Below are 24,659 nucleotides of genomic sequence, written 5' to 3'. Positions count from 1 at the left end.
TCTACTTTATTTTCTGGATAAACACACATCTTCCATAGAGCTATATACCCAATTTAGAGATGGCCAGAGCAGGATGGCAAACCACAACCCACTGGCCAAATGTGGCCTGCAGTCTATTTTTGTAAATGAAGTTTTATGGCAACATGGGAGTACCTCACTCAGTTAAATATTATTTATGGATGTTTCCATGCTGCAAAGACAGAGTTAAATGGATGCCACAGAGAACTGTGGAACACAAAGCTGAAAATACTTACTATCTGGTTTTTTAAGAAAAAATTTTCCAATCACTGCTAGAGAATGAAACCCAGTGGGTTTATCACGCTACCTATCCAAATATTTTCTGTCTCAGGGATAGGGAATTTGACATAAGGAACATAATGTCAGGATAATATAGTGTTAGAGAAAAAAAACAACAACAAGGTTTGTTTCTGGTTGTTCCATTTGCTATACAGCCCTGGGAAAGTCACCTCGCCTTTCTGCACCTTACTTTCTACACCTGTAAAATAAGGGATTTGGGCTATATGAATAATAATCATCCTTTCAACTCAACTATTATAGTCTATACAACTTATTTTACAGATTAGGAAGTAATAGTGAAGGCATAAAAATTGTTAAAATTATATTTTTTAAAAATTTCTCCTTGTAGACAAAAAAGCAATGAGACATTTAAAATATCATCTTCATCACATCCACCTTAAAAGTAAATAATATTATCCTGATTTTATAGGTGAGAAAACTGACATTTCAGAAAAGACAGTGCCTTGTACAAGGTTATCAGTATATGCTTAAGATTTCACTGTCTAGTGTAGTATTGACGATGTGGCATGTGCAAAATCAGGGGTCATGAACTATAACACCTACAGAGAAAGGCAGATAATGTAAATGCTGGATGGTTGCAGGGTGAACCAGAAACTATATGTCCTATTTAAAGGGAGAAACCACTATCCAGCCAGAATTAACTGCTGACAGATAGGCATGTAAATCCAGAATTGTCAGATCTTTAGATTTTATGAGGGATTAGATATCAGTAAATTTGTTTTAAAAATTCTAACTTTTATGTATTAATTTGCAGAGCTGGGGCTCAAAACCAGGGCCTCATGTATGCTAGGCAAGTACTCTACCATTAAGCTACATCCCCAGTTTCAATATTACAATTTTTAAATGCTGACACTTGATTCAAATGTTTACAGACAGAGTGAACTGAATTTGGCTCATGAGATGAAGGTTTGCAATCTGTATTATCTTTTTAAAATTCACAGATGAGTGAATTAGAATACACTGATATTTCAACTTCAGTATGAACTCAATTAACCAAAGTAATGGAAGATAGGGAGAGATCATAGCATTAGTATTATCTCATTTTTTAATTGACTATGCTATTAAGAAGTACTGATAATAAAACCAAATGATTGAAAACCTTGTTTCTATTTCAGGTTCTTTGATGGAAGCTTTGACAAATAAGCAAAGCATAAATAGATCATCAAAGAAAGAAGATAAATCCTGGATAACACTAAAACCAAAAAATCTGTTTTTAAGTAATGGAGATTGGCTGCATTCACATTATGGGAAATCCAAATCATGATTAATTCACATTGAGGCTTTTAAAATAATGGGGATGGATAGGAGTTATTGATTGTAACTTTTAAAGGTAAGGTATGACAATTAAGAAATGTGTGCTTTCAGCTTTTACTTACAGAAGGTCAGCTGAAGTCACTGTTCATGCTTTGACAAACAAATTAAGCTATATTTAAAGTAAAGCTCTGATCTATTGGTGGTTACCAAGGGAATCAATAAAATGCTTAACTCTTCCATTCAAAAAATCATAGGATTGGCAGCAATGTTTGTCTTCTTGAAGTAGACATGAAAGAGGGTACAAGAAAAATGGAGAGAAAAAAATGATGATTATTTCTTGGAACTATTTTTCACCTTAATGAAATAACTGCACCACTAATTATTCTCCACAAGGTGCGATAATTTTGAATCTGATTTAGTGCACTAATTATTATTTAAAAGTTTAAATAAAATCCTTTATGTGGTACTGGGAAAAGACCTTGGGGTAAAATGAATTTTCCTCACTGGCTTCAATTTCAATTTTGAAAGATGTCTTCTCACTGGGGAAAATTATTTCCAAAATAAAAATGAAATTTCAAAGAAGGTGAGATTAAGATAGTAGTCTTTTCTTTTTTTTTCTGGTGGTGCTGGGGATTGAACCCAGGGCCTTGTGCATGCTAGGCAAGCACTCTATCAACTGAGCTATATCCCCAGTCCCAGTAGTCTTAATTTCATGGCATAACTAGTAGTAATGCTATGTTAGAATTTTACTGTAATATGTTCAAAACTAAGGACCCCATCCACACACATACAACTTTGCAGGTTACTTTCCTGTATGTCTTTCTTCAGATCAGAAGTAGTTCTCTCATACATCTATAGCTTAGAAATACTTTGTCATATCTTCAGATCGTATAAAAAAGAATAAATAGTCCACCTATATTTCTATTAACTTCAGTCCTTTACTTACACTATATATACTTAAAATGATAGGAACTCATATTAAGTGATAAAGTATTGATAAAGGTTGGACAAATGCTCAATCTCTGGCCCTGAGTTTATCCCTAAAATGATACCATTGTTATGGAAATTAAATAAATAATGTAAAATACATAGAAACAGTTCTTGGCACATAGTAAGTGTGCAATAAATGTTAGCTGTTACTATTGTTATACAATAGAATGGTTATACTCACTCTTTTGTTGAGACAGATAACAGGCCATAGGCTGCAACCCAGTGTGCAACAGCAGCAGAGACACCCACACAACAGCCATTTCACATTGACTGGGAGAGCCTTTTTCAAACATGCATTCACACGGCCAATGCTGGTCTTAAATTCTTCTGGGGCCACCTACAACAAGGGTACTATCTTTAACAATTTGTGGGCAGCTTCCTACTATTTATCTCTAAACATAAGGAAAATGTCTTATTACAAACATTTTAAGGAATTACAAATGTCTAAATATATTTCCTCCCCATCTCCTCCCATAAATATGTATCACATTGTCTTGGGAGACAGAAAGTAAACAATATAATTTTGTGCTCCCAGATCTTAACCTGATGTTTGAAACAATCTTTTGAAATGACCAATGATAATATGACAACAGTAAAATTAATGGTAAAAGATACCCACCAATCAGTTTTATTACCAAATATTCTCATTATTAAGGCAATATTGTTTATAGTTTTCAGGTACTCTGACTTAAAGTTGAATAAGACTAGAAGCATAAGACAACAATCAAAAAATCAAATACTACCGTAGCATACGGAATTCAAATTAGACCTTGGCAATACTCCTGGATTACTTGTAAAACAGAAACTCTTAAACCTTTTGTCCCTAGCAAAGTTGCGACATTTAAAACTTGCTACTGTTTGCAGGGAAATGTTACACTAACAAGACAATGCCTAGGAATTACATTCAAAACAGTCTGTTAATATTCAGCAAAAATGAACTCATAAGTGCTGCAAATTTTGAAAGTTAAAAGGTCTTTAAATACACAAATTTAATATTTCTAGTTACTACCTCTATTCCTGGAAATGGCTGCTTGTGCCTCTCTGAAACAATGACAAAGTCAGTTCAGAGGCATGAGCATGACCAGCGTAATCAGATTTATACCAAAAATTCTGCTTGAAGGTTATACAATTCAAAGGTGTACTAAAAATGGGTTGCTCTCAGTAAAATGACATTTTTGGACCACAAACTGATCACTTTTATTTAGAAAGCTATCAGACTGCAAAATTTATAGGAAAATATTTCACCAACTGAGTGTGAAAGCAAAAATTATGAAATTGTCAGGAAAAGTAAGGTATTCTAAAATATAAAATCCTTAGTACATTAGGTGCCAAAACTATAGAGCTCTACTCTCCCAAATACAAAACTGTATTACAATTTTTACAAATTATTACATTTTTGTCTTTTAACAGAGGTGTCTTAGAATCAACATACAAAATACAACTATTAGCAGATGCTACAGAGGTACATGACCAAGAATTCAGCACTATTATGATTAAAACATTAAGCGTATATATACACTTTCTTAGAATTGTTCATATCATCTAGTAAGGTTAATTGCTCAGCACATGAATCTGATTTGCTTCCAAACAATCAACAATTACCAAACTGTAAGGCTCAAAACTTCACTTACATGAAAGAAATAAACAAGTTTCATTCTCCAACTAGATTGTCAGCAACATGACACAATGACAATCACTGTGTAAAAAAAATTCCAATTAAATGCCAAAATTTGGGGGTAAAATTAAAATAAGATTCAGAGAATAATACCTTATAACTGAAAATAGAAAACACTCATAAGTTAAGCACATAAGACAATAAATCAAGAGATCTGAATTCTTTTTCTTATTAGCTTTGAAAAATCCCAGGCAAAATTGTTTAATTTTTCTCAGCCTTAGTTTCTCATTTATAAAATGGAATAAGGATCTTTATTTTACATACTCAATGGGAATGGAAATTGCACCTTAGAACTTCCTGATTGAAATACAAAGAAATTCGTAAAACGTATCTCTGAGTACATTTGATAAAAAGAAAAGTTCTCTTTTGCAAGGACTCTCACCTGAAAACAAGAGGTTTGATAAGGTAATTACTGATACTCCACAGTGTTGCTATATATTATAAAAGGATATTATTATATTACATTATATATTATTTCATAATATATTATAAAAAGGATAACTGTTGCATTTTGAATGTAGACTCAATGCTCTTCAGTTCTTCAATTCTTCAGAGAAGATGTTCTTTTTCTTTCTCTGTCTCTTTTGGTGCTGGATATTGAATCCAGAGCCTTGTGATTGCTAAGAGCTTGCACTCTGACACTAAGCAAGACTCCCAGCCCCTTGATATTCTTTTTAAAAACAAGATACCAAATTACTATCTTAAGATTTACCTCTCCAAAAGAGAGATATTCAACTTCCTTTTTCTAGGAAATTACTAAGTAACTGAGTAGAAGTTAAAATAAAGAAAAACACACATTTAGCTCCAATCTGTAACATAATATCACTATCAAATCTCTTTAAACTGTGCATTCAGAATCAATACAAATTTTTAAATATGGCAAACTGTGATACAAACTTAAACAAATCATAAAATTATTACTCTGCCCATTAACAAATTAGCTTAGAATCTAAATTTTTATTTTAAAGTAAATACAAGTACACTTCACAAATATTAAAAGTGAGCAACTTATTGTTAATGAACTTAGGTATTTGATATTTCTGATGAATATTTCTTTGTGCAACTTTTAATTTCTTTTCCATACACTCTAATTTTTAGTAATTATGGGAAGAATTCATGGTCTTCCCTTATATACACTGGAGAAACACAATTGGTATTTATCCAATTATTACTCTTTAGGGGCACATTTAGAGTTCTGGATAACTAATTATGGGTTTGAAATAGTCTATGTTACTATGTACAGCAGTTTGGATCCATCATATGGAACAGGCAAAACTACCTGTATTTAAGTACTCACTGTTAAATCAGAAAAAAAGCATTCAACAAATAAACACTGCAGCAGGTCTTCTCAGTTTTGAGTTTCATTTTAAGTAAAAACAAACAAACAACAACAACAACAACAACAAAAACGTAAAGGGTGAGGCTAAATGCAGAAATGAGTCAGTCCAAAGGAACAAAACTGTTTCGGTGGAGCTTTAGAAAACTCTATGTTCACTAGTGGAAAAAAAAGTCTGAGGGAGATTAAGGCTAGAAAACAAAACGAAAGGGAAAGAAAAACTGGCTTTAAAAAAAAAAAACAAAGTGAATGAAATAAATTACATGCCAAAGCATATAATTTTTTAATAAAACATTATCTTTTATCACATGCTTCGGGAATGAAAACAATTTTCCTTCTTCCCCACCGACACTTTTCACAAATAGTTTCAGTTTTATACTCTTACCACAAATTAAACAATAAATAGTCAAGTCAATAAAAATGAGAATTCAAATTTTTGAAGGCATAGACAAACATAACGAGAAGAAAAACTTTTACTGGATTTTTAAGCAACAAGCTAAGATCTGCATTTTGACTTTAAATGGAGGCCAGGATTGTCTTTGAAAAAAAACCTGTATTTGAATAACAGTAAGAGTCATAAAACAGAGATAAAGGCATAGGAAATGGGAACTGGTTAACTCTCGATTTTAAACAATGTGGAAGAAATGTTTAGTTAACTGTAGAATCAGAGTTAATAACATTTTACTCATTTACTTCCATATAATTGAGTATCTCTAGTAATGAAGGTTAGCTGGAAGCCCCTTACTTTCTAGCTGAATGGTAGGCTGTAAAGAAACATTTCATTCCTTTTGACTCTCTTGGAAAGAAAAAAAAAAAGAAAACCACATCATAAAGGTGGGAGAAAGGGTCATAATATTTTATAACAGGATGTAGGAGACTCTGCAAACAGAAGAAAATCTAAGCAAACCCCAGCAGGACTGATTTGCCTTCTTCGGTTGTGGGGAACACAACCCTATCAATCACTTGTCATATTGGATCACAATAGTAAAGGTCAATTTTTATGACTTAAGATTCCCAACACTGCACACTAATCTTCCCATAACACCATTTAATTGTTTCCAGCTGAGGGCCGGAAGCTTTCATTTATTTTCTGAAGTTCTGTGGTTCTTTCCTTTTCTGGTTACCAGAATCTGTGTGTATGTACCTGCTTGATAATTCTTATGATAGAAGGAATTTAGTGAAACAAGGAAAACAATCTTTTCTGCACATAATATAAAATATTATTTTTTCTTTGCATTATAAGCCTTAACACAAAAGAAGCAAAAAATTAATACTGAGTCACACAACTGTCAAAATGGCCTTTCAGATTTTGAGAATTCACTCTGCAATTTTGATTCCCTCAGGCAGGCACAAAAGCTGTTTATAATCTCATTCATGCTGGAAGACTGATTTTATAAAGAGTACTTTTTCTATTTGAGCTATTGTATTTATTCATTTTTAAATATTTTAACAAAAGGGCTATTATGTCTGAATTCAGGTCTTTTTTCTTTTAATTTTTTTCAAGTTTATGTAAGGTCTCTTTCCCCAGTTACCAAAGAAGCATTTTGGTAATTCAGAGTAAATTATACAAATGAAAGCACTTACTGCAGAAAAATTTTCTCATTAAAAAATGAATAAAATTAATGTTACTACCATGCAACTTTAAAAAAAAATCAGACCTTCAGGGTATAGAGGTATAGGTGAGCAGTAGGGTGCATGCTCAGCATGTGCAAGACTCTGGGTTCCATTCCCAGTACCTAAATAAATAAATAACAGACCTTCAGAATTTTTTTATGGTTTTCTTATCACCAAACACACACTAGGAAAAAAAATCACAGTATCATTTATGCTTTATCCAATACATGAGAAATTTTGTACACTATAAATAATGCATACTTGAAAAAATATCCACATATCCTTATGATGTGTGCTACAAAATGGTCACCTGAAAAGAACAGATGTCTCTAAGAACAGCTCCTGTCCACATCGTTTAGGCTGTGTGCATACATACCAAAAGCAGCTTGCCATTCTTATTCCTCTAAAACAATTATACTATCTTCCTAGTGGAATTTTTTCTTTCTTTCTTCTTTTTTTTTTTTGCGGTGCTGGGGATTGAACCCAGGGCCTCCTGCTTGCAAGGTGAGCACTCTACCAATTGAGCTATCTCCCCAGCCCCCCCAGTGGAATTTTCTGTTGAAAAGAAATGAGGAGTGAAAAGATATTCTAATGATTCCTTGAGCACAAAAAACGGGCCAATTTACAAAACAGAATTCTAAAAACAGGGAACTGAACTCAATGACATTTTTTAGGTTATTCATTTGCTAGAATTTCTTGGACTTGTAATTCAAACTTTTTAAATACTAAGCCAATACTACAGCTGGATGGAACTGCCAGACAACATATGCAGAAACATCAAGGAAAATACAGAGAATAAATTTTCTATCACAACTGTTTTAATTCATTCTCTTTAATACTGAATTTTTCATCTTTCTCCCAATATGTAGAACTCCAAGAGATACTTTCATGACTGTTTTACTCATTTGGAGGAAACATTTATGATTAATTTGTATAAAACAAATATAAGTCTAATGTGTTGCTTCAATTCGTAAATTATTCTAAATGATAAGGATAGGAAGGTAGAACACAGCAGAAATTAAGGCCAAAATCTCACACCAAAGGGCTTTCTTTTTGTGTTTTAAAAAGTTAAATGGCGAGCTGACGAAATGGCTGCTTTTGGAGAGCACTCTCCTAGCATGCGCAAGGGCCGTTCGAATCCCCAGTGCCTCAGGGGGAAAAAAAAAGTTAAATGGCAACATATTTTCAAATGTTAACTTACCCTGGGACTATACTTATTATTATATGGAAGGATCTGATATTATACCTCAGGAGATATAAAAAGGGTCAACAAACAATACCCAAATTAGTAGTAGAACCAGAGAATAAATTATTACTCAGATGAAGAAAAAGTGGCAAAAGCAGTTAGACAGTGAGTAATCTGGAAAAACAATCAAGGTGAAACTGGGATACGCTGAGAATAGTTAACAGTGACCCAGACTAACTTTGGGGAGTTAAAAAGTACCTGAGAATATACTAGGAATTGCATATAAGCATGCTCATTTAATCCTTTAAAAAAGAGGTGGGGTAATTATCAGCATCATCTCTATTTTTCACCTAAGAATTGAGGCTTAGAAATGGCTTGCCCAAAACCAGTAAGTGATAGAACATGGGTTGCAACCAAGACCTGACTGCAAAGCTTGTTTATTTTGTGAGGCAAATAAAGTCTAATTACCTTTCGGGGTTAAATAAAATAGAATTAAATTAAAATTTCTTATGATTTGTGAGATACCTCTTGAAAAAAGAAATAAGTTTTCTATCTTTTTCTCTTCCCCCAACCACAAGGTGGCTGGAGAAGAGAAGGGAAACATTGGAATTAGGCCTTTAAAAATGAGGAGAGTAAACAGTTGAAAAATACATCATGATGAAAAAGAGCTAATATTAGTAGAAGGAAATTATTCCATTCTAAAAAAGTTTAGAAGAAGAGAGAACAAATTAAATTTCAAAAGATAATAGCTGAATAATTAAAAAATGAAAACAATACTAAAAGATGTTCGGAAAATAGCCTCATTCTCACACTTGTGGCCTCCATCCATCTCATTTTCCTTTTCTCATCAAAGGTAATAATTCTTATTAGTTTCATGTATTATCTTTCTGGAATTTCTTTTGCAAAATACAATTATTAATCTGCTAATTTCTCCCAGTTCCTACATATACTATACACACTGATTTGCACCTTGTTTTTCCAGCTAAAATATAAGAAAAATTAACACTAAAGTAACATAAAAGCCCTTTAGAGGATTATTTTAAATCATGACCAAAATCTATACTGACAAATAACAAATACAAACAACAAATAGTAAAATTAAGCAGAATAAAATTAAATTCCAGGCTCCAAAATATAAGAAGTCAACTTCTTTTAACCCCAAATCATCATTTTAACAATCAGAAATTATTGAGTATTTTGTACTATAATTGCTTTTCTTTCTTCTATATTTACTCAAATACAAATGGGTATAATGTAACGTTTTGCTTTACGCAGAATTGTCTTCATTGGGTCTAGAAAGTTAGCATTATTGTTATAAAACGATTTTCCAAAAATAGTTTCTTTTTAATATTGTATATATTTAAGGTATACAACATGTTTTGATATACATGTACATAGCAAAATGATTATCACCGTCAAGTAAATTAACATATCTATCTTCTTGCACAGTTACCTTTTATGCTAAGAGAACCTGAAATCTACTCACTTAACAAAATTCCAATATGTAACACAATATTATTTGTAATCATCACACTGTACATTAGGGGTCTAGACTTAATAGTTTTCAGTCCTAGAAGTCTTCGAATTAAGCCTCTGTGCTAGAATATTCTACTGAATATAGAGGAAACAGGTAATAATTTCTTACAGTGAGTCAAATTTTAGAAACTCAAACTATTTGAAAGACAAAACAATATCTATCCAAAAATTTGATACTTTCCTTATAGAACAAATCATATCATTTTACAAAACAGTGATACAATTAAATATAATGTTGTTAATAAAACATTGGAAATCATTGACCTAAATGAATGCAATTATAGCTACCTATACTGGAAAAAAATGCAAAAGTTGAAAAACTGAACACAAATAATGGCCAGCATTAATGAACAACAGATGAAATAACTGGTCAGAGGCTGGTAGTCATGGAGACAGCTTTTAGTCACCTCCAACACAGCTTCCAAATATGGAGACCTCCTGCTATTTGACTTAATTACCAATGAGTCAAAGAATTTGTCATAACACTGAATAAGCCATAAAACAATGTGTTAGAATTAGAAAATTCAAAGCAAACTCTCACTTACCTTCCCTGTTAGAACTGAGGGAAATTCAGTATCAAACTTGTTGCTCAAGCCAAACCTTAAAAACAAAGAACAAAATATATTCTATCGAGCATATTTAACCTTTTTCCTTTCTTAAAAAAAGTTACAAGTCTTTTTATTTTTCTTTTGGTTTTCTGATTTTTAAAATTATCCTCAATATATAATTTTTTTGTTTTTTGCACCAGTTAAAAAGAAACAAATTTAAAAAATAGATACAGAAGTCTTAGAAAACATTAAATTGAAATACAAAAAGTGTCCTGAATTATTTTTTTGTGGTACTGGGGATCAAACCCAGAGCCTCAGTGTATACTAAGACTAGTGCTCCCCCACTGCGCTACACTCCCAGTCCAGTGGGAGAAAAACATGATATTTATCGAAAGTAAATCTTTGACTTTTAATCCAAATTAATAGTAAAAGAAGTTTTAATAAGAGCAAATGTTGTAATAAAAATACCCCTCTTTACCATTAATGTAGCTTTTGGAATTACAGAATTTAATATACTCAAGGGTTGATCCTTATGAGTGGCTTTCATGTGTTCAATGAATTCTAAGAAAACAGATCCCATCTTCTAAGGCTTTCACTTCCCGTATGCTCACTAAAATATGTAATAAGAAGTCAAAACTTAACACCAAAAAAAAAAAAAAAGGCCAATCAATGGGCAAAAGAACTAAACAGACATTTCTCAAAAGAGGAAATACAAATGGTCAATATATGAAAAAATGTTCAACATCCCTAGCAATCAGGGAAATGCAAATCAAAACTACACTGAGATTTTATCTCACTCCAATTAAAATGGCAATCATCAAGAATAATAATAATAATAAATAGTGGCAAAGATGTGGGGGAAAAGGCACACTCATACATTGTTGGTAGGAGTACAACCACTTTGGAAAGCACTATGGAAATTCCTCCGAAAACTAGGCATGGAACCACCATATGACCCAGCTATCCCACTCCCTGGCATTTATCCAAAGGAACTGAAATAAGTACACTATAGTAATATAGGCACATCAATGTTTATAGCAGCGCTATTCACAATAGCCACATTATGGATCCAGCCCAGATGCCCATCAACAGATAAAGGGATAAAGAAAATGTGGCATATATACACAATGGAGTTTTATTCAGTCATAAAGAACAACAAAATTATAGCATTTACCAGTAAATGGATGGAACTAGAAAACATCATGCTAAATGAAATAAGCCAGACTCAGAAAGTCAAAGATCAAATGTCTTCTCTCATATGAAGAAGCTAGAGAGAAAGAAGGAAATAAAAGGAGGGGGGTAATCCCACCAAAAGAGAAGGAAGAACAGTGGAGTAGAAGAAGGAGACTAGGGAGAAGGAGGAGGGATGGGAAAAGGAGGAACTGTGGAATGAAATTGATCAAATTATGCTATATACATATTTGAATCTAGCACAGTGAATTCACTTTTATGTAAATCTATAAAGCATCAATTAAAAAGACAATAAACAGAAAAAATAGAAGGAAGACCAGTATAGTAGAAGAAGGAGGGCAGGGGAAGGGAGGGAAGGGGGGGAAGTGGAAATACTGGGGATTGTAATGGAGCAAATTATATTCCATGCGAAGCCCACTATTATGTATAACTATAATACACTAATAAAAATACTTTAAAAGAAGTAAAAATTAATTTTATAAGCTTTGCTCACCTATTTGATTTCAGTAGAGAACATAAGTCACTTCCTTGACACACAGATGTCAAATGACACCATTATCATAGTGACTGCAATTTTACATTAGTGAATGATAGGTTGTAAACAAAAAGGAAAAGACACTAACACTGAGAACTCTATGTGAGGAAGGCAGTAAAAGTTATCAATAACTATGTACTTACCAGGCTACCCACTGTGCTAAGTATATTACTACAAAACTTTAAAAACCCTCAAGAGAAGTATTATTATTCCCATTTTTTTGGACAAGGAAGCTGACAATCAGGAAAAAAATTAAATATATTAATTAAATGACTTGCCCAAAGTCATGTATATAGTAAGTGGGGGAAACCAAAATTCATATACTGATCCCTATTCTCCTTTCTGTTCTGTATCAAGCTCCTCCAGAACAGAAACCATGGGTTATTTTGCTACTTCCGTTATGGATGATACCATAATGGAATCAGTAGTTTGTTTTTTGTTTTGTACCAGGGATTGAACCCAGGGTACTTTACCATTGAGTTATATCCCCAGTGCCCGTACCCACACAATTTTTTTGAGACAGGGTCTCATTAAGTTGCTGAGGCTGGACTTGAACTTACAATCCTCCTGTCTCAGTCTCCTGAGTCACTGGTATTATAGGAGTTCACCACCATGCCCAGCAATAGCAGGTTTTTAGGTTTGTTTTTTTTTTTTTGGGTACCAGGGATTGAACCCGGGGTGGGGGTTCAATCACTGAGCCACACTCCCAGACCCTTTTATTTTCTATTTTGAGACAGGGTCTCACTAGGTTACTTAGGGTCTCACTAAGTTACTGAGGCTAGTCTCAAACCTGCGATCCTCCTACCTCAGCCTACGGAGTTTCTGGGATTACAGGTGTGCGCCACCACACTGGGCTCTAGTATTTTTTCAATAAAAGTTTACACAGAAGTTTACTGAGTAAGTTATTGTACTGTTTGATTCAACTGATTTATGCCAGTTTGGTCTCAGGGGCTTTAAAGAAAGGTTAGGAATCCCATGTCTAATTAAAACTATGAAGGAATTTGATATCATCCTTGCATCATTTATGTAAATAGTTTATTTTCAAGGACACAAGCCAATCTTAATTAAGCACAAATACTCTATATTTAGCAGCTACTAGCATGATATATACCTATGCAAAATATACTACATCTTGTATGTTAAAAATGTATTTTTATCCAAGTTCTAAATTTTCAAATAGTTAAGAAAATTAATTACCAATTGTAAAGACTTTACATTAAAAAGCTCAGTCACTAATTCTGTTCAGGCATCTGTACAACATGTAATGAGAATACACATTCCCTTTAAATATACACATAGACATAACAGTATAGCTAAACTTAAAACCAGATGGGATAATCTATGCATAAATTTTTATGACAATTTTCAACTGCTGCTTGAGTAACTTACATTCTAGTATTAAAAATATATTTGTATTTACATGCTAACTTAGCATTCAATAACATGACAAACATTTGAACAGAGCAAGAAACATACTTCACTTAAATCATTATTTAGTGACTTTATCACTACTCAAAAAGATACAATTCATTATTTTACAGAGTAAATTCTTGTGCAACAAAGAAATAGGTGCATTTTCATTTTTAGAAAGAAGACACATATTTTAAAGTAGAGTTTTATTTCCACATCATGTCTAAATGCTTTTCAGATGCAATGTCAATAACATACTCTTACCTCAATTAGAGATTACTACCATTTTGGCTTTTGCCAGCTGCAATTCTTTTACTAGATATGAAATATGTAGTAGATATAGACGGATGTATCCATCATAATGTTTAGAATGGTTTTATTATTTTATAAATTCTTAGCCAGGTGAGGGGGTATAACCCTGTAATCCCAGTGGCTCAGGAGGCTGAGATGGGAGGATCTCAAGTTCAAAGCCAGCCTCAGCAATGGTGAGACACTAAGCAACTCAATGAGACTGTTTCTAAATAAAATATAAAACAGTTGGGGATGTGGCTGAGTGGTTGAGTGTCCCTGAGTTCAATCCCTGTACCAAAAAAAAAAAAAAAAAATTCTCAGCTTTGCTTATTTCTCTTTGTACTTATCACCCGATAAAGGAACTTTCCACTATTTCCACTTCCCTTTATTAACCTTTTGAAATCTGACTTTTTAAAAAAATTTTGGTACAGGGATTGAACCCAGGGGCACTTAACCACTGAGCCACATTCCCAGCCCTTTTTTGCATTTTATTTTGAGACAGGGTCTCACTGAGTTGCTTAGGGCCTTGCTTAGTTGCTGAGGCCAGCTTTGAACTTGCAATCCTCCTGCTTAGCCTCCCGAGCTGCTGAGTTCCCCGGCATGTACCACCACACCCAGCTGAAATCTACTATTTTTGATGCTGCCATTTTACTGAAAATAATTTTTTATTTAGTAAAGACAAGTTCTTTTTGTCTTACTGCCAAGTTTAATGTCCTTCTCTAAGTAGAAAAATGTTCTCAACTTTTTAGCTGTGACACTGTTTATTATTTCCTTCCTAACATTCTTACTCTTTTCATCTATAGCAACACTTAGCTTTAATTCATCTGCTTTTTTTCCCCTAAGGGAACTCTGCATTTCATTGGCATTTGATAGCTTTGACAATCCCATCTATGCTGATGATCATCAGATCTATTATCTCTAGTAACACATATTTTCCAACATGCTCTAGTCCTTCGTCTTTAATTGTAAAATGAAAATTTCCATTTGGATATCTTGCCACAAAATACAATGTCAAGTAAAACATATCTAAAATTAAATGTAACCCTTTCTTGGAAATTGTTTCCTCTTTTCAAATTCTTCATCTCTTTCAATGGCACATCACTTTCTTCCTTAACCTAGACCTTGGTATCATTTTTTGCACCTTCCCTCTCCTATTTTTTGCACCCTTATTAAAAGTAAGTGTTGCCTAAGTTCAGTCACTTGCTCCTTTAAAATAATTCTCATAATTCTTCTTTCCTTCCCATTGCCACTGCCTTGTCTTTGCCCTTGTGATTCTCTTGCTTCCTCTCCTTAGTTCAAATTGTACACAGCCTTCAGGGCTAAAGTTCCAACTCTGCTATAATGCCTTGAATGCTCAAGTTTATATGGATTCCCTTTCTCTGAACACTCACAATCACTTCTAATCTGTATTACACAATTCAACAATTAAAATATCGTCCTTATTCTTTGCTGCCCCATAAAAATGTCATAAAGGTAATATTCTGGTTAGGTTTGTAAAGCCAGGCCTATATTTTGTTTTCTCTGTATTCTTCCCAGTACTTAGCCCCAGTGCTGAAGTTCTTAAGAAAGGTATATTAGAAATGGTAAAGAAAGTATTATTTGACTTCTTAAAACACTCCCTGGTGACCTCCATACACTTGCTCCTCTTAATATTCTATGGGGAACTGATTCCGGGCCCATCTTGGGTATCAAACTCCTTGGATGCTCAAATCCTTTATATTAAAACAACACAGTATTTGCATATAACCTATGCACATCCTTCTGTACACTTTAAATAATCTCTACATTACTTATAATAACTAATACAATATAAATTCTATGTAAATGGTATACTGTATTGATTAGGGAATAACAACAAAAAAAAAAAAGCCTGTAAGTGATGTGTTTTTTTTTTTTTTTCAGGTATTTTTGATCTGCAGTTGGTTCAATCTGTGAATGTGGACTAACCATATATCCATATTAAAAAGTAAGAAGAAAAGCAAACTGTGCTGTTCCTCTCTCACAATTTTAGCTAAGAGTAGCAATCCTGTTTTGCCTATCAGGGATTATTTTCTTAACTTTTCTCTTTAGAGTCTGAGCACATAAAGAGAATATTTAACTCAAAGAACCTTAGGCCCTAAAAGTCTCACTTACTAGCCGCTAGGAAAATGTTGAAATGACTGCAGATGAATAAAATACATCACCTCTGTTTCATAAACAACCCATTAAGAACTGTGAGTCCACAGAGGTTAGACAATCTCATCCACTTATTTTTCATCAATGATAGATATTAGCCCAAGATGTGGGGCTCTTTAGCATTCGACAAAGAGGCACTTGGGAACTGCTCAGGCTGCCATTTTATCGACTTCATTAAATATAGAATCTATTATGTGTTTGAAACCAACCCAGCTGGTGATTCTCAATTATTGCATTTTCTTTGTCAAGTGTTTTCAATGCCCCACTTTTTAATTTCTTGGAACAATTATTTGGAGTAAAGGAGACTGAGGCAAAGAAGAATGGGTCCTTTTAGTTGCTCTTCCCCTTCTTCCCTCCCTACATCCCTCACTGTTTTTTAATCTTTTTGAAAACAGCTATACATCAGCCTTTCAAACCTTGCACAAATTAAAGTTCCTGTGTCCAGGTTGTTTAAGAAAACAGCACAGTTGGGCACAGTGGCACATGTCTGTAATCCCAGCAACTAGGGAGGCTGAGGCAGGAGGATCGAGAGTTCAAAGCCAGCCTCAGCAAAAGGGAGGTGTTAAGCAACTCAGTGAGACCCTGTCTCTGAACAAAATACAAAATAGGGCTGGGGATATGGCTCGGTGATTTGAATGTACCTGAGTTCAATACCCAGAACCAAAAACAAACAAACAAACAAACAAAAACAAAAAAAACCAAAAACAAAAACACAAAAATGCATAGTAAAATTCTGCCAACAAGAAACATGATTTCACTAGAAAACTTAGAACTCATTCTGAAGCACATGCAAGGAACTCCATTTACTATATTAAGGGAAAGGAAAGGCTATGTCATATAATATAAAGAGATTTTTAAAAAATTCTACTTAGATCTCATTTATCTTTCATATGGAAATAGTCATGACTTTCTACACTGTAACAATGGCAAGTCACTAGAGATAGCTTCAGTATTCCCAAGGCCTAAAACCTTATGAAATATTCACTGCATATAAATGCAAATTAACAATGTATCACTGTAATTTCTCAAAAACAGCTAACAGACGAGGCATTCCATTTACTGATTTGGGAAGTATCAAAATTTGCAGTACTAAGTTTTTGCAGAAATGTGCTGTTTGGCAAATTTGGCCATCTTCTTCAATTCTATGTCTAATAACTTCAGTTTTTTTAGATTAGTTTTAATGAAATGATTTTATGAATTCCTGAGATTTGGGTAATCACTAGCCCCTACTTATTTCTATACAGGTGTGCTATCGAGAGTAAATATGTGCATTTTAAGAAATATAAAGAATGTGGTAATGCCTATAAATGAGGAAAAAAATCTCATGAGATGTATTTTTTTCTGTATTTCAACACATTGGATCCAAATATTTATCCTAAAAATATCAAGAAGACAACTGATAGGTATACTTACATGCAATATCACTTGGATATATATGTATATATATATATATATACACAAAATTTATGAAACACTTAATACTTCCAAGAGATATTTCATTATTTTTGCTTCTATAATCTCAAACCTAAAGGAAGCAATTTAGGTATACATTTTTATTTGGAAAAAGATCCCCAAATATCTACTTATTATCAGAATTGGAATCACTTTTAATAATTATAACTAATTGCATGTTAAAAGATTAACAACTTGTTGAAGTAAACAGAAAGCTGAAACATTAAGATGATACAAGTAGACATGGTACTCTGATAAACAGGAGCTAGCTTAACAAAGCCTTTGAAGGAAAGCCACGTCATAATCCCCATTTATGGAACTAGTGATATTGTTGTATACAGATATATCTATGCTAAGAAAAAAGTCCTCACTCCGTAAAGATTCAACAAACTAGTAATTGTTGAGGGCCTAGAGTAAAGTTTGCACTATGATGGGCATATTGTGGCTTACTAGCATGAGTCAATATTCATTCATCTCACTTCATGCCAGGCATCATGCTAGGCACTGAGGATTCAGAGAAAATGAGAAATTGTTCTTGCTATTGCAGCTTTAATTGAGGCAAAGAAAACTTGTAGGAGGTGGTGACATATGGAGAGCCAGGATGAGGAGGGGTGGGTATTGACATTTTAGATGGAGGCCCCAGCTTGAACTGAGGCAGTGAGATAAGAAATGGCATGCTGTGAATAGAAACATACCAGCAGTAAGGGAAATGGTAGGAGATGAGACTGATGGATAGGCAAGGTCCAATTCTGTATGCCATATTTTGGAGCTGAGACTATCCTGTAGGTGAAAGGAAAACCACACAATCTTAAGCAGGAAAGTGGTTTAATTAAATCTGTACTTCTGGTGTCTTTTTTTTTTTTTTTTTTTTTGCGGTGCTGGGGATCGAACCCAGGGCCTTGTGCTTGCAAGGCAAGCACTCTACCGACTGAGCTATCTCCCCAGTCCTACTTCTGGTGTCTTAATCTAGTAATACACTGGATGAGGAATGTAAGAAGAAACAAGAATGGAGACAATGAGTTAGGGTGGTGAAAGGGGCCTGAATCAGGGAAGTCATGGTAGGGAGGGAAAAAGAGCAAATTTTAGGCCATATATTGCTAATATTTCCTGATTGCTTAGCTGTGGGGAGTATAAGTGGGAAGGAGAACCAAAGATGGTTAATAGGATAGGTAAAGGTACATTCAACTGAGAAGGAGAATATAGAAATAGAAGACAGTTTTGAGAGTCTGGAGGTATGAGGGGTATGGAAGGACAAGTTCTGCTGAATGTGTTGAATTTAAAATGACAATGGGCCAAGAAGTGAATAAGCCCAAGTAAGAACCTAAGCAGACTCTGGAACACAGATACATATTTGGAAGACATCAGATAACTAACCTTGAGAGAAGTAAGATGAGATCATCTAGGGAGAGTAGAGAGTAAGAAGAGTAGATAGCTGAGCACAAAACTCTAGAGATCACTGGTATTTAGGAGGTAAGAAAGAAAGAGGAGCCTATGAATGAGATGGTTACGGAATGGACTGAAAAGTACAAGGAGAACCAAGAGATTAAAGTGGTCAAAAAGTCCCTAGGTTTGCTTAGCTAGCAAATTTTTTTTTTAAAATCAGAATCTGAACACCTTTAAGCAAGACATATACCTTCCAATTCAACTAAGGCCCCACTGCTACTTATGCTGAACCATCTTCTGTGATTTATGTTGCTTCTGAAGGCCTGTGTGTTCATGACCCCTGGAGTAGAAGCCTCTAAGAAAGAGGGAATCATAATAAATGTCAAATGCAGCAAGGGGGGACAGAAAGAGAATTAAATGTCCACTGATTTAGTAATAAGAGAATCATGGTGATCTTAACTGGGGCCAGGTCTTCTATGATTGAGGTAGCAGAATCCAGATCAGAGGAAATACAGTGAATATAATTACTCTTAAGAAATTTGGAGAAGGAAGAAAAGTTTGATAGTAGCTAAAGGGAATGTGGGTACTGGAAGGTTTTTATCTCACCTTTTTTTTTTTTTTGCAGTACTGCGGATTGAACCCAGGGCATTGTGCTTGACAGGCAAGCACTCTACCAACTGAGCTATATCCCCAGCCCTTCGCTTTGTTTTTTAAAAAAATCAGAGATTGTTTATGGGATGAGCTAACGGAAAGGCAGAGGGAGATTATATTGGACAGACGGGCAGATGGAGCAAGATCAGGGAGAAGGTTAAAAGAGAAGGTATGTAAGGCACAAGAGGAGGGGTGAGCTTTGGATAAATGGAGGAACTCCTTGAACTCTGAGGCTGGAGAAAAGCAGCACAGAAACTCAGATCTAATTAAGAGCCACTGCAGGTTTGCAGCAGGAAAGTGACATGATTAAACTGTTTTAAGAAAATCAGTTTGGCACAAGCATACAGGATGGATTGGAGTGGGGAGCAGCAACAGACTGAGGCAATAATTCAAGCAAGAGATGATGGCTACCCAAACTACAGTGGTGCCAAGTAGGAATGAGAAAATGAAATATCTAAGAGATGTTTCAAAAGGTATGATGACATAATTCTGGGAACAACTGGCACAGGGCAATTCAAGGAGAAGGAAGAGTCAAAATGACTCAAAGATTTCACATATTACCCTGGGAGATTAGAATGGTGGTATCAGTGTCAGAAATGGGGCAACTTGAGACACAGCCAATGTGCAGAGGAGAAAACATGTTAGGTTTAATATATGCTGAGTTTAAATCAGGTTAAACATTATCTATCCCCTCAAAAACTATCACTTCTTCATGGTGAAAACCTTCAAAACACTTTCTTTGAGTTGGAGGTGATGGCTCTCAAAACTTAAACTTTGGAAAGAAACAACCCCCTCCCCCCACAGAGTAAAGACTGTACAGAGGATGGAAAAAAATCAGGGTTGAGCGAGAATAAGAAATGTGTCATTCAATAAGGCATAGGTCTGAGCATGTAATTCAGTGGTAGAGCATTTGCCTAGTATGTGCAAGGTCCTGGGTTTGATCCCCAGTATCAAAAAACAAAAAAACAAAAAAACAAAAAAACAAAAGCAGGGCATATAGTTTGGGGGAAACCTGACCACTCATATGCCAGAAAAATTTAAACAGAAGTTAATATTTTAAATGCCTGAGAATAAGATTTAACTATTGCCTAAGGGTTTTTTACTTCACCTGATATAAGGAAGTCTTTGCTATCATAGCTCATTTCTTAGACACAGCAAAACTGTCTCCTAAACATTTAATCTCACTTTGCAAGTCCCACATATTTAACATCAAATGCACTTTCTTTTTTTGGTGAGAGAAAATCTACAATAAAACTAAATAAGTTTTCAAACTATATACATTATCTAGAGATTCAACTACTGGTTTGTGTTTTTTAGATTTTGGCTTCAGTCAATTAATAGTAACACCTACTACCAGCCCCATCATTTCACACTCCTAACTCCAGAATTTTTAAGCCAAGGGTGGGTTGGGGGGTGGATTATACCTATCAAAAGGGCCAGCGACTCAGGAGGTTGAGGTAGGAGGACAGTGAGTTCATAGCCAGCCTCAGCAAAAGTGAGGCCCTAAGCAACTCAGTGAGACCCTGTCTCTAAATAAAATACAAAATAGGGCTGGGGATGTGGCTTAGTGGTCAAGTGCCCCTGAGTTCAATTCCCAGTACCAAAAACAACAACAACAATGGGCCTGGGTATGGTGTGTCTCTGTGCTCTGCATTTTTTTTTAAAGAGTTTTTTTTTCCCGCCTCTGAGGGGGCCAGGGATTTGAACAGCGGCCCTTGCGCATGCTAGGCAAGCACTCTCCAAAGCAAGCTATTTCTTCAGCTCCTGTGCTCTGCTTTTGGTGAAGAAAACAGATTGGTAAGCACTTCACCATGATTGTATAGAGACTAGAATGGAACTACGAGTAAGTTTATTTTTATTTTTGGTCCAGGGATTGAATCAGGGGTGTTTAACCACTGAACCACATCCACAGCCCTTTTTTATTTTTTAATCTTGAGACAGAGTCTCAATAAATTGCTTAGGGCCTTACTAAATTACTGAAGCTGTCCTTGAACTTGTGATCCTCCTGCCCCAGGTCCCGACTTGCTGGGATCACAGGTATGAGCCACCACACCTGGTCACAAATAAATTTCTTAAATTCTGTTTCCTTGCTCCTTTTTCATTGTCTGAAAACAATGGGAGGGGGTGGAATGTTGGAATATATAATTATGGACTGGAATAAGATACCTTTTCTGTGTTCGGTCACGTAAAATAATCTGCATGAAAGGAACCCTTTGGTGCCAGAATCACAATAGTTTGAGTAATAAACTGTCTCCCTAGTAACCACAGAAATTGAAGTAAAACAGCGCAGTAATCTGACATCTGAGCACTGTAAGCTATCTGCAAAATTCTTCAACCAAGAAAAATTGTCTTAAAATTGCCTAATCAAAAAGCAGGCGTAAAAGTCTCCCTGAACCCTTTCACAATTTCAAAATCTTTGTTAATACATTTAATACAAAGATTATAAAAGTGTATCACAGTCAAAATACTCAACATGTTAAAAATTAAAAGCTAACATAATGGAGAAGGTGGTACATACTATGTGATTTCATATAATACAAACTCAAATGAAAGTCAAAGGGGTTAGGTGAGCCATTATCAAAATTAGAGACAGCATGATATGATAGGAAAGAATAGGCCTATTTTAAAATGCAATGAAAGGTAGAATTAAGAGAATGAACATTAACACAATACTTAAACTTTCAAGTATTTTATTTATGATCAAGCAAATAAATATGAGGAAGTACTCTTCAAAACCAAGAGAACTATCAATTTTTCTTCCTTTTTTGCTTTGCAACTAAAATGTTACGAAATCCCTTCTAATTTTATTTTCTCAAATATGATGGGAGATTTCAATTTTAAAAAAGCCACACTGGCAAAGTTTTTAAGAAATCGTCCTCACCTTCTGGAGGACCAATTTGCACATACATTTAACGTTTGTATATTCAGTATTTGGGTAAAAAAAAAAATCCCCTGGAGGTATTTTAAACTATCTCATAGCTGAAAGGTTTTAGAAACAATCTACTCCAAACCCTTCATTTTGCATACGGAGAAACCAAGGCCCAGAAATAGGAAGCAAATGACCAAGGTCACGGGGTCAGAAAGAAGCAAATATGGCACTAGCATCCAAGACCCCTGACTCAATCCACTGCTGCTTCTACTTTCCATGGCGGCCTATCAACCCGAACCTCTAATGGTGCGATATTTAAGGAACGTCAGAGTGAGTAGTGCTCGAAACAGAGAAAGAATGACCGTATTCATTCATATAAGGATTAGACAGGAAGAATGGATGGATGAATATGCAGGTAGATGGATGTTTATATTATTCACAAAACATCACGTTTCTGTTTTGAAAAATCCAAGCCTACTTCTCATCACATGTTACAGCAGTCGCCGTTTTCCACTAGACACCAATCTTGGCAGCAGAGAACGCTCTAGTACATCCTGCAGTTTAGAGAATATTCAATGCCAGCATTCCTACACGAAAGGAAACTCACCCCTACTTCGATACCTTTGGCTCTCAAACCCCTAACTTTCCTGTCCTACACTTACTCTTTACCTGGCGTTGGTGCATTACAGTCACATTCTTTACACCTATTCACCCTCGGTTCCATTTAGACCAGGTGTATGCCTCAGTCAGCCCTCCCCCACTCCACAGGCCCCTCGATCGCCTTCTCACTTCTCTATCGCCAAATCACGGCCTTTTCAAACCCCATGGCCCCCTCTTGCTTACACAGTGATGTGGCCGGCGCCCCGCACCAGTACGGGGTCCGGGGCATATCTCCGCAGATGCTCCTCGCTCACTACACGAGGCGGGGGCGGCACCTCCTCTTCATCATCATCTTCCTCCTCTTCCTCTTCCTCTTCTTCTTCCTCCTCCTCCTCCTCCTCTTCCTCTTCCTCGTCATCGTCGGGCCCAGATACAGACGACGAAGACGACGGCGACGACGACGTTGCCGCTTCTTCTTCCTCCTCCTCTAGTTCCGAGATGGTGTCGAACTCCGCCATGTTGGGCAGCAGGATGCTCATCACGTGACCTCGCGATCGCCGCCACTCTCACCAAGAAGAGTTTGAACCTGCGGAGGTGCAGGAAGAGGAGGGGGAAGAAATGAAGAGAAAGAGGAGGGGGGTAGGGATAGGACTTCAGGAGACGCGCCTGCGTGTTGGGCAGATCGAGTGGGGGGGATGTTGGAGGCGGGGGTATGAGGAGAGAGGCGCAAAATCTGTGTACGCTTGCGCGGCTCCAAGGGGAGGGGGCCCTTAGAGGTGAACTCCAGGGAATTATCGAGGTCCGGTCTGCGGGTGCTGATCTTAGTACTGCTCTTTGGACGTCAGCTAGTTGTATCCAGGAGATGTACTTTCTGATTTTTATATCCTATTAATTAATGCTGGGTCTTATTACTCCCAGTGGAGGCAGTTCATTCTTTAAAAGTGAGCTTAGAACTTTGCCCACAGTATCTCAAGGTATACATGTGCCAATCTCTGATGTTTGTTCAGTATTACAGTTTAAGAGATTTACGTTAGAACTTTGCCACAACTCTGGAAGCAGGGTTAACATTTTTTTATTAATAATTTACTAAAGAGGAAACTTGTATTACTACTTCTATGTAGTACTCATGGAGGACTTAATACTTGTCAGAGACTATGAAATGCTCTACGTGCATATTTCGTTTAGTCCCCCACAACCCTGTATGTTCCATGATGATCTCATATTACACATGCGAAATTTAAATGGAGAGAGAATAAATGATTTGTTTAAGATCGTGGAGCTCCTAAATGGCAGACCTGGTTTTATTTTATTTTATTTTTGGTACTGGGGACTGAACCCAGGGACGCTTAACCACTAAGCCACATTTCCAGCCCTTTCAATTTTTTTTTTTTTTTGAGGTAGGATCTCGCTAAATTGCTGAGGCTGGCTTCGAACCTGCTATCCTCCTGCCTCAGGTCCCAAACTGCTGGGATTACAGGTGTGGGCCACCACACCAGCTCAGACCTGGTTTTAAATTTGGGAGACGCTTCTAATTCCAGAAGCCCAGCAGCTTAACCAAAGGGCCATACTGCATGAAGTTGTTTGGAAAAAATTTGTAAAGTGGTGAGTGCATTTTAGGCTGATTCTTAAAATGTGACTCTGAATA

At 35.5% G+C, this 24,659-nt stretch overlaps 1 protein-coding gene across 4 annotated transcripts in view; it reads right to left on the bottom strand.

Moving 5' to 3' along the window:
- Chic1 (cysteine rich hydrophobic domain 1) overlaps positions 1-23,662 on the bottom strand; it is a 117,235-nt gene extending 93,573 nt beyond the window's left edge. For all 4 annotated transcript variants that reach the window (XM_047535511.1, XM_047535514.1, XM_047535513.1 and 1 more), the window contains exons 1-3: positions 23,258-23,662; positions 10,455-10,509; positions 2,744-2,899 (exon numbers count right to left, since the gene is read on the bottom strand). In XM_047535511.1, the coding sequence (XP_047391467.1) occupies positions 2,744-2,899; positions 10,455-10,509; positions 23,258-23,553 (507 nt within the window). In that variant the 5' untranslated portion in view covers positions 23,554-23,662. The remainder of the gene's footprint in view (positions 1-2,743; positions 2,900-10,454; positions 10,510-23,257) is intronic.
- Positions 23,663-24,659: the final 997 nt, after the last annotated feature.

Source organism: Sciurus carolinensis, chromosome X (assembly GCF_902686445.1).
Source record: "Sciurus carolinensis chromosome X, mSciCar1.2, whole genome shotgun sequence".
Taxonomy (NCBI): domain Eukaryota; kingdom Metazoa; phylum Chordata; class Mammalia; order Rodentia; family Sciuridae; genus Sciurus; species Sciurus carolinensis.
The sequence above is the reverse complement of the archived record's forward strand: the minus strand, read 5'-3'. Positions and strand labels throughout refer to the sequence as shown.